This window comes from Colobus angolensis, unplaced genomic scaffold, assembly GCF_000951035.1.
Source record: "Colobus angolensis palliatus isolate OR3802 unplaced genomic scaffold, Cang.pa_1.0 Scaffold178, whole genome shotgun sequence".
NCBI lineage: Eukaryota > Metazoa > Chordata > Mammalia > Primates > Cercopithecidae > Colobus > Colobus angolensis.
Genome location: NW_012114910.1, coordinates 5190362 through 5203189, shown reverse-complemented (window position 1 = coordinate 5203189; position 12828 = coordinate 5190362). Strand labels below are relative to the sequence as shown.

Genomic DNA, 12828 nt, shown 5'->3' with positions numbered 1-12828 from the left:
TTTTCAGAAGTTACAGTCCCACCCCACAGTCATGCTTTTTGCACTTATCGCACTGGAAAAGTTTGCACAGACAAGTAGGTATAGTGACTTCTTGCACTAATGATCTTCTGTATTGGTTGTTAAAAATTTTATTTTTCTTAGTTACTGGATGAGCCTACACTTTCAACCCCATCAGATGGGCATTACATTCTGTTTTCGTCTGGATAGACACGTTAAAGCCAATGAAGTATAACAGGGACAAAGGCAAGGATTTTCTCACCTAAGAATCAAAACTTGGTAACCATGATTACTCACTTTTTATAGCCAAAAATTTAGTAATGTGATTGCTACTTTCTAGAAAGAAGTGTGGTGGCTCATGCCCATAATCCCAGCACTTTGGGAGGCCAGAGCCAGAGGATCGCTTCAGGCCAGGAGTTCGAGACCAGGGTGGGCAACATAGCAAGACTCAATCTCTACAAAAAATTTTACAAAATCAGCCAGGCATGGTGGCATGCACCTGTGTTCCTAGCTACTTGGGATGCTGAGGCTGGGGGATCACTTGAGCCCAGTAGTTCAAGGTTACAGTGAGCCATGGTTGTGCCACTGCACTCCAGCCTAGGCAACAGAGTGAGACCCTGTGACTAAAAAAAAGGAAAAGAAAATAGTCAAAGCTCTTTGGCTATGTTATCCCTAGAAATTTTAATTGAAGTCTAATCTAGTCTCCAATTCTTTAATTGCCTCTTCCCCTTAGCAATACTAATTTGCTGAGCAAATCATTCTACTCTTTCATTGTTAATTCAAGGATTATGTCTTTCCAAACAGGTGAAAATAAATTGACTATTTCTGAATCCAGTATTAGTGACCGGCTTGTCACATTGGAGTCCTGGGCTAATGATCCTGATTATCTGAAACGTCAAGTTGGTTTCTGTGCCCAGTGGAGCTTAGACAATCTCTGTAAGTGAGAGTTGTCCTTTATTAAAATGTCTGTTTCCATTTCCAGACTCATTTCTTTCATAGGCTCACTGGTCTTCCTTTTGCAGTGGTAAGTATGAGTCCTTATAAGGACCTCTACTGGCAGGTTGGATATATTCTAGCAGAAAAGTATCCTAGAGACCCTTTAGACAAGAATTGTATAGTATGCTTCTAATTCCAGCATTTTCTTGTTCAAAAACCTTTACTGGCACCCAGTTTCCTGCTGCATCAAAGCCCTTAATTATATGGCACTGTCTAACCAGCTCTTTCCAACACAAATAATCTCACTGTCCTACAAACAGGTCCTGATGATTCCTACCTCTGGACCTATTCCCCTCACTTGGAATTCCCTCTTTACTCCTCTCCCTTTCCCAACTTGGCTCTTCAAAACCCAAGTCATGTCTTACCTACATCATGAGAACTATTCCTGATTTTTCTCTTTTCCTCCTCCAAGGGCTGCTGGAACAAAAACTACTATAGGTTGAGTTTCTCTTATAGGTTGAATTTCTCTTATCTGAAATGCTTGGGACTGAAAGTATTTCAGATTTCACATTTTTTCAGATTTTGGAGTATTGGCAGATACCCGGTTAAGCATCCCTAATCAAAAAATCTGAAATCCTCCATTGAGCATTTCCTTTGAGCCTCATGTCTGCACTCAAAAAGTATTGGATTTTGGAGCATTTTGGATTTTCAGATTAAGAGTGATCAACCTGGGCCGGGCGCGGTGGCTCAAGCCTGTAATCCCAGCACTTTGGGAGGCCGAGACGGGCGGATCACGAGGTCAGGAGATCGAGACCATCCTGACCAACACGGTGAAACCCCGTCTCTACTAAAAAATACAAAAACTAGCCGGGCGAGGTGGCGGGCGCCTGTAGTCCCAGCTACTCGGGAGGCTGAGGCAGGAGAATGGCGTAAACCCGGGAGGCGGAGCTTGTAGTGAGCTGAGATCCGGCCACTGCACTCCAGCCTGGGCGACAGAGCGAGACTCCGTCTCAAAAAAAAAAAAAAAAAAAGAGTGACCAACCTGTATACTTCTGTACCCTCACTCCCCCATCCATAGTTAGTACTGTGCTAAAGCACAACTGACATGTAAATCCACCCCCACTGTTACCCCAATATTGTGGGGAGGAGCTTCCTGCACAGCCTGTGAAGTGCCAGTTAAAGAATAATTCTGAAAGAGTGCAATTTGGATTTTGTTCATACAAAATGATTCTCTAGGGAATGGAACCATAAATCTAGCAGTGCTGCCTTTCCTAGCATTTGTTTGATTGATCTTCAAATAGGAATGCTGCAGCAAAGCTCTGGCTATGTCTCCTCACCTATTCTGCCATTTACGAGCACCTCTACTCCTTAACTAGGATAGCACTACCTTATTTATTTGTTTGTTTATTTTTAATGTATGAAAAATCAGTGTGTTTTACCTTCCAGGAGGATTATTTTTAATGGAAATATAGTAATACATATTTTTGGAGCACATGAGATATTTTGATACAGTCATACAATGAGTAATTACCACATCAGAGTAAATGGGATATCTGGCCCCTCAAGCATTTATCATTTATTTGTGTTACAAACATTCCAATTATACTCTTTTGGTTTTTTAAAATTTCTTTGTTTTGCACTTTTCTTTTAGTTATTTTTAAATGTACTATAAATTGTTGACTGTAGTCACCGTTATGCTGTCAAATACTAGGTGTTCTTCATTCTATCTAGCTATATTCCCATTAACCAACCCCATTTCTCCCCCACCCCGACTACCCTTCCCAGCCTCTGGTAACCACCCTTCTATTTTCTATTTTCATGAGTTCAGTTGTTGTAATTTTTAGCTCCCACAAAAATTAGTGAGAATGTGCAAAGTTTGTCTTTTTGTGCGTGACTTATTTCACTTAACATCATGTCTGACAGTTCCATCCATTTAATTGTAAATGACAGGATCTCATTCTGTTTTTGTGGCTGAACAGTACACTATTATGTGTATGTGCCACATTTTCTTTATTCATTTGTCTCTCTATGGACACTTAGGTTGATTGCAAATCTTGGTTATTGTGAGTGCTGCAATAAACATGAGATTGCAGATATTTCTTTGATATGCTCATTTTCTTTCTTTTTGGTATATATCTAGCAGCAGAATTGCTGGATCATATGGTAGTTCTGTTTTTAGTTTTTTGAGGAACCTCCCTACTGTTCTCCATAGTGGCCGTACTAATTTACATTCCTACCACCAGTGTACAAGGGTTACCTTTTCTCCACAGCATTCTCACCAGCATTCTCATCCTCACCAGCATTCACTGTTGCCTGTTTTTTTGGATAAACGCCGTTTTTACTGGGGTGAGATGATAGCTCATTGTAGTTTTGATTTGGATTTCTCTGATGATCAATAATGTTGAGTACCTTTTCATATATCTGTTTGCCATTTGTATGTGTTCTTTTGATAAATGTCTATTCAGTTGTTCTGCCCACCTTTTTTTTTTTTTTTTTTTTGAGACGGAGTCTCGCTCAGTCACCCAGGCTGGAGTGCAGTGGCCGGATCTCAGCTCACCGCAAGCTCCGCCTCCCGGGTTTACGCCATTCTCCTGCCTCAGCCTCCCGAGTAGCTTGGACTACAGGCGCCTGCCACCTCGCCCGGCTAGTTTTTTGTATTTTTTAGTAGAGCCGGGGTTTCACCGTGTTAGCCAGGATGGTCTCGATCTCCTGACCTCGTGATCCACCCGTCTCGGCCTCCCAAAGTGCTGGGATTACAGGCTTGAGCCACCACGCCCGGCCTCTGCCCACTTTTTAATCAGATTATTGGATGTTTTCCTGTTGAGTTATATGACCTTCTTATATATTCTGGTTATTAATCCTTTGTCAAATGGATAGTTTGCAAATAGTTTCTCCCATTCTGTGGGATGTCTCTACTTCGTTGAGCATTTCCTTTGCTGTAAGAAACTTTTTAGCTTAGTATGATCCCATTTGTCCATTTTTGCTTTGGTGCCTGTGCTTTTGGGGTATTCAAGAAATCTTTGCCCAGATTAGTGTCCTGGAGAGTTTCCCCAATGTTTTATTTTAGTAGTTTCATAGTTTGAGGTCTTAGATTTAAGTCTTTAATCCATTTTGATTTGATTTTTGTAGACTATGAGAGATGGGGTCTAGTTTTATTCTTTTGTTTATGGATATGTGGTTTTTCTAGCACCATTTATTGAAGACACTGTCCTTTCCCCCAATGTATGTTCTTGGCACCTTTGTTGAAAATGAGTTCAACGTAGATGTATGGATTTATTTCTGGATTCTCTATTCTGTTCCATTGGTCCATGTGTCTGTTTTTATGCCAGTACCATGCAGTTTGGGTTCCTGTAACTCCGTAGTATAATTTGAAGTCTAGTAATGTGGTTCCTCCAGTTTTGTTTTTTTGCTCAGGGCCAGGTTTTTTGCTATTCTGGGTCTATTGTAGTTAGGATAAATTTTAGGATTATTTTTTCTATTTCTGTGAAGAATGTCATTGGTATTTTGATAGGGATTGCATGGAATCTGTAGATTGCTTTAAGTAGTGTAGACATTTTAACAATATTGAGTCTTCCAATCCATGAACATGGTATATCTTTGTGTCCTCTTCAATTTCTTTCATTAGTGTTTTATAGTTTTCATTGTAGAGATCTTTCACTTCTTTGATTAAGTTTATTCCTAGGTATCTTATTTTATTTATAGCTTTTGTAAATACAATTACTTTCTTGATTTCTTCTTCAGATTGTTTGCTATTGGCATATAGAAATGCTATTGATTTTTGTATGTTAATTTTATATCCTGCAACTTTATTGAATTTGCTTTTTAGTTCTAATAGCTTATTGGCGGATTTTTTTAGGTTTTCCTAAATATAAGATCATATTATCCACAAACACGGATAATTTGACTTCTTCCTTTCCATTTTGGATGCCCTTTATTTCTTTCTCTTGTCTGATTGCTGTAGCTGGCACTAGCTTCTTCTTTTCCCCACAGCTGCCTGCCTTAGAAACATGAACACTCTTTCTTTTGCAGTTTTAAAAGAAGGTAGACAGCTGACCTATGAGAAAGTGAACTTGAGTAGCATTAGGGCCATGCTGAATAGCAATGATGTCAGCGAGTACCTGAAGATCTCACCTCATGGCTTAGAGGTAGGTAACGCTTCTACAGTTAGACCCTTTGGGGGATGAGAGGGTAATTATTTTAATCCTTGCATAGCCAGTTGTCTTAGGGCTGGTGCTTCCCTCTCTCCCTGTATTTTGGAAATGTTGCTGACTTCATGGGGAAGTCTTGATGAAAGAGCTGCTTATGAACAGAAGGTACCATAAGGCACTAAATGTGTCAGGATTAAAGAACTGTTTGAAGAATGGCTGCAAACAATTCTTTGATTCTGTATGTTGCCAAGTGCCTTATATAGTTTGATTTTGTACTTTTTGTCACTGAGGATGGACAGAGGAAACAATAGTCCGCCAGAAACTTTAATAAGGAAAAATACACTCAGCCTTCCCAGTAGTCAGTTATCTTTGGTGGTCTTCAGGCCCTCATGGTTGATTGTCACATTTTTTGGTTTTGCCAGGCTCGCTGTGATGCCTCCTCTTTTGAAAGTGTACGTTGCACCTTTTGTGTGGATGCTGGGGTATGGTACTATGAAGTAACAGTGGTCACTTCTGGCGTCATGCAAATTGGCTGGGCCACTCGAGACAGCAAATTCCTCAATCATGTAAGTACCCTAGAGAACTGTGAAAATGGGGGCAGTGGCAGTTTGCTTTTCCCCCTAGTTGGTGGGTGGAAAATACTTAGACATACTTATTTTTCAAATAGATTTGCTCAATAATCTTTTCTTGGGCAGAGCCACATGGTACCGGATCCCTAACAATGATCTACTAAACCGATAGAAAAATAGGAAAACACAAGTGAAATTGCCCCTCAGCCTTTTCTTTTTCTTGAATCTTAAGTTCACGCTAATTTTTCACCTAGAGGCTGGATGTGTCTTTTGTCTTTGTAGGCTCTGCTTCTGCCCCAGCCACATATTTGGCTCATTTCTTATACAGGAAGTAGTGCTGATTATTACCTTGAGTTTAAGCTCTAAGAGCTTTGTAGGGATTCTCTTCCTTTCAAGAAATAGAGTGTTGGCTTGACTTCTTTCACTTGACTTTTACCTAGTAATTAGTTGGCACATTTTTCTCAATATTTAGTTATTTATCTTTTGTTATAGAAAGCTGTAATATAAAGGGGAAAATTAAATCCTAGCGTAAGTAGCATTGAAGGTGTTGGAGTTCCTCCCTTTCCTACAGATGTATGATTTCTTGCCACTTTATACCCTTATAACACCGAGGCCATTTGGCTTTCTTCTGTTGATCAAATTATAAGCTGTTTGGAATTAATCCAGTTTTGATCAGGAATATTTTGTTTTCATATGATTTCTATCATTTGAGGTGGGAGAAGCCCCTTGAATTATTTTGTTAATCTAAATAATAGTCCCCCGTCCAATATGTAAGATCCTGGAATGGGTTTTAGAAGTGATCCAACAAAATCAAATTAAACTTGCCGGCCATAAGCATAGTGAAGTTTTCTGGTTTTTTGCTTTGCTTTTAGAGACAGGTCTCACTGTGTTGCTTAGGCTGGCCTCGAACTCCTGGGCTCAAGCCATCCTCTTACCTCAGCCTCCCAAATAGCTGGGACTACAGGAACATCCCATGGTGAGCTACTTATAAGCATAGTTTTTAAAGGCCTATTTCAGCAAGGCTGTATTTCACCCTGGAATTGTTGATGGTGTATTATTAAAACTCCTAGGCTGGAGAGAGACAAATTGGAGGAAAAGGGCCAGTGGAGAGGTCAAGTCTGGACTCTTGTCTGGGGTGGAGAACTAGACCCCAGTCTGCCAATCATCTGATTCCCACAATAGCTTTTACTGTTAGAATTTCCATTTCACAGGTGAGAAAACTGGGACAGAGTAGGAAGAAACTCATACCAGAATTTAGTGGCCTTCCTATTCTACAGCAGTTGTTTTCTTTTTATTCAAAAGTGGGGGAAATCTCAGAGAATTAGCCAGTTTCCTCATTTGGAAATGAAAAATTGTTCTAGAACTAGAAGTAATATAGGGGATTCTTCCACAGAGGAAGCTTCAATATAAAATGTGTTTCTCCTGATTTGGCAGCAAACACACTACAGATCTAGATCTGACACCGAATGTTACAAATGTGTTTTTTTAATGACCAGTGAAGCTGGATCTTTTCATTTGCTCGATGAAACTATAATTTTTGCCATGTAGTTGCAGACCTTTGGCTTCTCAAGTTAAAGACTTAAATACTGTTTTTTTATCCTCCAGATCACTTGACAGGCTATTGGTTTCTTTAAAAGCAAACATTCTTCCCTGATCCAAGCATTAGTTGATTCCCTATTAGAAACTGATAAAGTCTGATATGATGTCTTTTCCCAAATACAGGATTTTAATGATGTTGCCATATTTAAAACTTTGCTTCAAATGTACATTGTTCTGGTGATTCTGAATCTTTTTGCCTATTCAGACAGTGTGTGATTCTATGGAGTAAGTCATTCCTAGGATACATCCAGTTTCAAAAGATTCCAAGTGTCTCCATAGTGCCTCTTACTTGAACTCTTGCTGCTTAGGTTTCCATTTTAAAAGGCTGGCCACTGGGCTCAATTTTAGGTCATTAAAATAAGCTTAAGGATAGTTCTGTTCAGGTAATCTACAGAACAGTTTGTCTTGTTGTATTGTATATTTTTATGGAGGCTTAGGCGGAGCAACTCTCCAAGGTTGTACTCTGATTTATCTAAAACATCTTTTGCCTTTTGGCCGGGCACGGTGGCTGACACCTGTAATCCCAGCACTTCGGGAGGCTGAGGTGGGTGGATCACTTAAGGTCAGGAGTTTGGCCAACATGGTGAAACCCCATCTCTACTGAAAATACAAAAATTAGCTGAGTGTGGTGGTGGGCACCTGTAATCCCACCTACTCAAGAGGCTAAGGCAGGAGAATTGCTGGAACATGGGAAGCGGCGGTTGCAGTGAGCCCATATTGCACCACTGCACTCTAGCCTGGGCGATAGAGTGAGATTCTGTCTCATAAATAAATAAATAAATAAATAACTTTTGCCTTTTCATGAGCGTCTGTCGTGTGATAGATCTTCCACATATTCATCTTTAATCTTTTTGAGAGTTTGGAAAGATATTATTCTGCCATTTAAAGATGGGGAAAATCAAGTTCAGAGAAATTAAGAAACTTGTCCAAAGCCATCTAGTCTCCAGCTGCTAGAGATTTCAAACCCTGGTCAGGATAGCCCATGCTCCTTCCCCTGTTGAAGCATCCTGCCTTGGAGAAAATGACTCTGGCTATCTCAGACAGAAAAGGAATGACTTAGAAGCCTTTCCGGAGCCTCCAGATTATGGAGAAGTTTGGGAACTAGACAGGCTCCAAGGCAATGTCAGGGCCAAGAAACAGGAAGTACAACAGCCAGTGTTTTAGGGGAATGATCTGGCCAGCATGTAGCCACCATTGCTGCTGGAAATCAATCCTAACTATCCCTCTGTGTGGGGTCACTTGCACCATACTGAGTGTTTGATGGGAAAGTCCAGCTGGCCAAGGCTAGGTCATATCTTTACCTTTCCACTTCCAAAGGAGGCGGCAGAACACTGTCTTCATACATTTCCCATAACAGGAAGCAGTTGGGATGCTCTACAACAGGAAAAAGACAGTGTCCACCACATGGGACTATTCCCTGAATGACAAGCTGTGGATAAACTTTCTTTTGTTTGTATTTGGTAATGTTTCCATTGCTAAAATATGCATGACCAAAAAACAGTTCAAAATAAATACCAAGCTAGCCACTGTATTCTCTCATTTATCTGTCCTAGCCAATGGAAACCGAAATTAATCCTGCTGGGAACATTTTGAGCTGAGAGAAGGTGTAGAACATCTAGATTTTTCTCTGAGATATAAGCTCAAGAGATTTTTAAAGTGCATCTCAGCTAGGCAGAGGCATCTTCTCCTTAAATTTGTAGATACTGCTCTGTAGTTCAAGTTATTAGAGTTCCTTCTTTGTGCTACAGTGCCACTCTGTTGTGGAACTTATCCAGTCATCAAAGACACTGCATGGTAAAGAATGTGTAATGAGTCTGCTCTTTACCAACTCATGGTGGCTAGTTTCTAGGAATTTCTTTCAAGTGTTCTATCAAGGACTTACCAGGACATTAAAAGGTGAAGATAGAAAAAAATTGCTTGCCTTTTACCTATGCCCCAATGCCTACACTTTAGTGGTTTTTAAGTTTTTTACTTACTGATTTGTTCAGCCTTTGAAAGGGATGGTAAGGCATTTTTTCTAGCAAGTGGTGAATTTGTTTTCTTTTGTTTTGAGACAGAGTCTCACTCTGTCACCCAGGGCAGGGTGCAGTGGCACGTGGTCTCTGCTCACTGCAACCTCCGCCTCCCAGGTCCAGGCAATTCTTGTGCCTCAGCCACCAGAGTAACGGGGGTTATAGGTGTGCACCACCACACCCAGATGATTTTTGTGTTTTTATTAGAGACAGGGTTTTGCCATGTTGGCCAGGCTGGTCGCAAATGCCTGGCCTCAAGTGATCCGCCTCCCAAAGTGCTGAGATTACAGGCATGAGCCAGCACTCCTGGCAGCCTTGGGTGGTGAATTTCTAAGGCAATTAGATGCAAGCTCATTTAACTCTTGAATAGTTTGAATAGTGAATATCAGTAGCTATTTCAGAAGAGTCCCTTTGGAGAGCATTCATCTAAATTCAGTATGTTGTAATCCAAAAATTTAGTACAAAATCATTGCGTTTGAACTTTTTTTCCAATCTATCTCCTCACTGTATTTTTTGCCCCATAGAAGAAGCAGGCCATCAGGACCTGATCTTACCTGGATTTGGCCATTTTCAATTTCTTTCTCTAGTAAAACTTTTCACCATTGTTCCTTAAAGATAGCAGTTGTCTGATTTGCATGCTGCTTCTATTTTTTATAAGCACTCAAAATAATTTGTTAAGATCTCAGCCACCCTTTTATTTTAACAGTTCTGTGAAATAATTGAAAGGCAGTAAGTAAGAAAAAGAAGAAACTGCCAGGTACAGTGGCTCACGCCTGTAATCCCAGCACTTTGGGAGGCCAAGGCGGGCGGATCACCTGAGGTCTGGAGTTCGAGACCAGCCTGACCAACATGGAGAAACCCTGTCTCTACTAAAAATACAAAATTAGCTGGGCATGGTGGCTCATGCCTGTAATCCCAGCTACTCAGGAGGCTGAGGCAGGAGAATCGCTTGAACCCGGGAGTCAGAGGTTGCGGTGAGCCAAGATCGTCCCATTGTACTCCAGCCTGGGCAGCGAGTGAAACTCCATCTCAAAGGAAAAAAAAGAAGTAACTGCCAAGGACCTGTACAATCCTCAAATCAAGCTGATCTCAAAATAGCTTTTAGCTGAGTCTCCACTATAACCTTTCTCTTGTCTCCAGTTTTGAAATCTCTGAATATTTGGGTATTTTAAAGTCTGCTACATGCAAGAAAGGTATTTGCCTGATCTGATCTTGTTACTGGAAAGGGTCTGGATCCAGATCCCAAGAGAGGGTTTTTTGACCTTGCACAAGAAAGAATTTGGGGCGAGGCTATAGAATAAAGTGAAAACAATTTTATTAAAGAAACAGAAGAATGTCTACTCTATAGGCAGAGCAGTGGCATGGGCTGCTCAACTGAGTGGACTTAGGTTATTTCTCGATTATATGCTAAACAGGGGTAGATTATTCATGAGTTTTCTGGGAAAGGGGCAGGCAATTCCCAGAACCAAGGGTTCCTCCCCTTTTTAGACTATATAGAGTTAACTTCCAAACTGCCATGACATTTGTAAACTGTCATGGCACCCGTTAGAGTGTCTTTTAGCATGCTAATGCATTATAATTAGCATATCATGAACAGTGAGGATGACCAGAGGTCACTTTTGTTGCCATCTTGGTTTTGGTGGGTTTTGGCCAGCTTCTGGCTGGCTTCTTTGTCGCATCCTGTTTTATCAGCAGGGTCTTTGTGACCTGTATCTTGTGCTGACCTCCTGTCTCATCCTGTGACTAAGAATGCCTGACCTCTTGGGAATGCAGCCCAGCAGCCCAGCAAGTCTAAGCCTCATTTTACCCTGCCCCTATTCAAGATGGAGTCTCTCTGGTTTGAATTCCTCTGACAATCTTGTACTGATATACAAGTGTACTGATCTTGGAATCAGAAGAATTTAGGTTCAAACCTGGCTCTCTTTCTTGGGCAAGTAATATATGCTTGGGCAAGCTGGGTGACCTCTCTGAGCGTTTGTTTCCTCTTATAATGGAGTCTGATGCCACCAGCCTCATGGTAGTTAGTGAGAAATAAATGAACTAACAAATGTGAAAGTGCCTGAACAAAGGAGGTACTGGGCAAATATTTGTTGATGAAGTCATTATCTGTTCACTTGGGACCAGCCCTCTAAGTCATAATTTTAGTATTTTCCAAAAACCATGAGCTCTCTCTTCATCCAGAAAGCTTAGAATCCCAGCCACTAGGTCAGTGGTTGTAAAAAACACACTCTCTCTTCCCAGGTCAGAGCAGGCAGACTTGCTAACCTTCTGGACCTTGTCTCCCTCCAGGAAGGCTATGGCATTGGGGATGATGAATACTCCTGTGCGTATGATGGCTGCCGGCAGCTGATTTGGTACAATGCCAGAAGTAAACCTCACATACACCCATGCTGGAAAGAAGGTATTCATTCCCTCCATTATAAATTTATCAAGTGGGTTAAGACATATGGTTATTATGAGGCATTGATTACATTAAGCCTTAAAATGTCTTAGAAGAAGATCAAATGTGAAAAGGGATATTAACTTTTGTGTCACTGCCAAAGATAAAAATGGTACTCCTCCAATAAATTTACCTCTGGTGGAGTCCTTCCTGTAGCAAAAACGTTTCAGAAAATAAATTTTTTACATTCGTCAGAAAATGATACTGTTAAGATTAGTATGAATTCTCTTCCTCTTTGGATCTATTTTGAATTAAAACAGCCATGCCAATATCAGGGACACTGGAATTGTAATGCCACTAAAATGAAGATTTTTCAGGGACAAGATGACTATGGAACATGTCCTATCCAGTGACCACGCTCTAAGGAAATAGGGTCATATGGTAGAAGATATAACCTCTGGAAGGATTGGATTCTTAGCATCAGAGATAGATAGAGGATATAACCCAGCTCTTTCTCCAAGCATCCCTCTCTCATTTTGCTACCCTAGTCAGCATTGTGGATATAAACTGAATTTTTAGGCATGCTAATAAAGCAGAAATTTAGGCTGAGGCGGGTGGATTGCTTGAAGTCAGGAGTTCAAGACCAGCCTGGCCAACATGGTGAAACCTCATCTCTACTAAAATACAAAAATTAGGCCGGGTGCGGTGGCTCTAGCCTGTAATCCCAGCACTTTGGGAGGCCGAGACGGGTGGATCACGAGGTCAGGAGATCGAGACCATCCTGGCTAACACGGTGAAAACCCCGTTTCTACTAAAAAAATACAAAAACAATAGCCGGGCGCGGTGGCGGGCGCCTGTAGTCCCAGCTACTCGGGAGGCTGAGGCAGGAGAATCACTTGAACCCAGGAGACAGAGGTTGCAATGAGCCAAGATTGCGCCACCGCACTCCAGCCTGGGCAACAGAGTGAGACTCTTATCTCAAAAAAAAAAAAAGGAAAGAAAGCAGGAATTTGCCCACCCCCATGTGGAAACAGCTCCACTTGATTAAATTGATAGTGTGGGAAAAAAAGTCAGAAAAGCCAACAGGAACACTCATTTTAATGACTTGCAGGTTCTTGAAGGAACATAAAACGTCTTCATTTAATTAAGCGTATGATAAAGGCACTGTTTTCAAAAACTAGCTTGTT

At 41.0% G+C, this 12828-nt stretch overlaps 1 protein-coding gene across 3 annotated transcripts in view; it reads left to right on the top strand.

Annotated features, from left to right (window-relative positions):
* RSPRY1 (ring finger and SPRY domain containing 1) overlaps nucleotides 1-12828 on the top strand; it is a 49228-nt gene that overhangs the window by 25181 nt on the left and 11219 nt on the right. For all 3 annotated transcript variants that reach the window (XM_011938860.1, XM_011938861.1, XM_011938859.1), the window contains exons 7-11: nucleotides 8-74; nucleotides 802-933; nucleotides 4963-5078; nucleotides 5504-5647; nucleotides 11551-11662. In XM_011938860.1, coding sequence (XP_011794250.1) covers nucleotides 8-74; nucleotides 802-933; nucleotides 4963-5078; nucleotides 5504-5647; nucleotides 11551-11662 — 571 coding nt within the window. The remainder of the gene's footprint in view (nucleotides 1-7; nucleotides 75-801; nucleotides 934-4962; nucleotides 5079-5503; nucleotides 5648-11550; nucleotides 11663-12828) is intronic.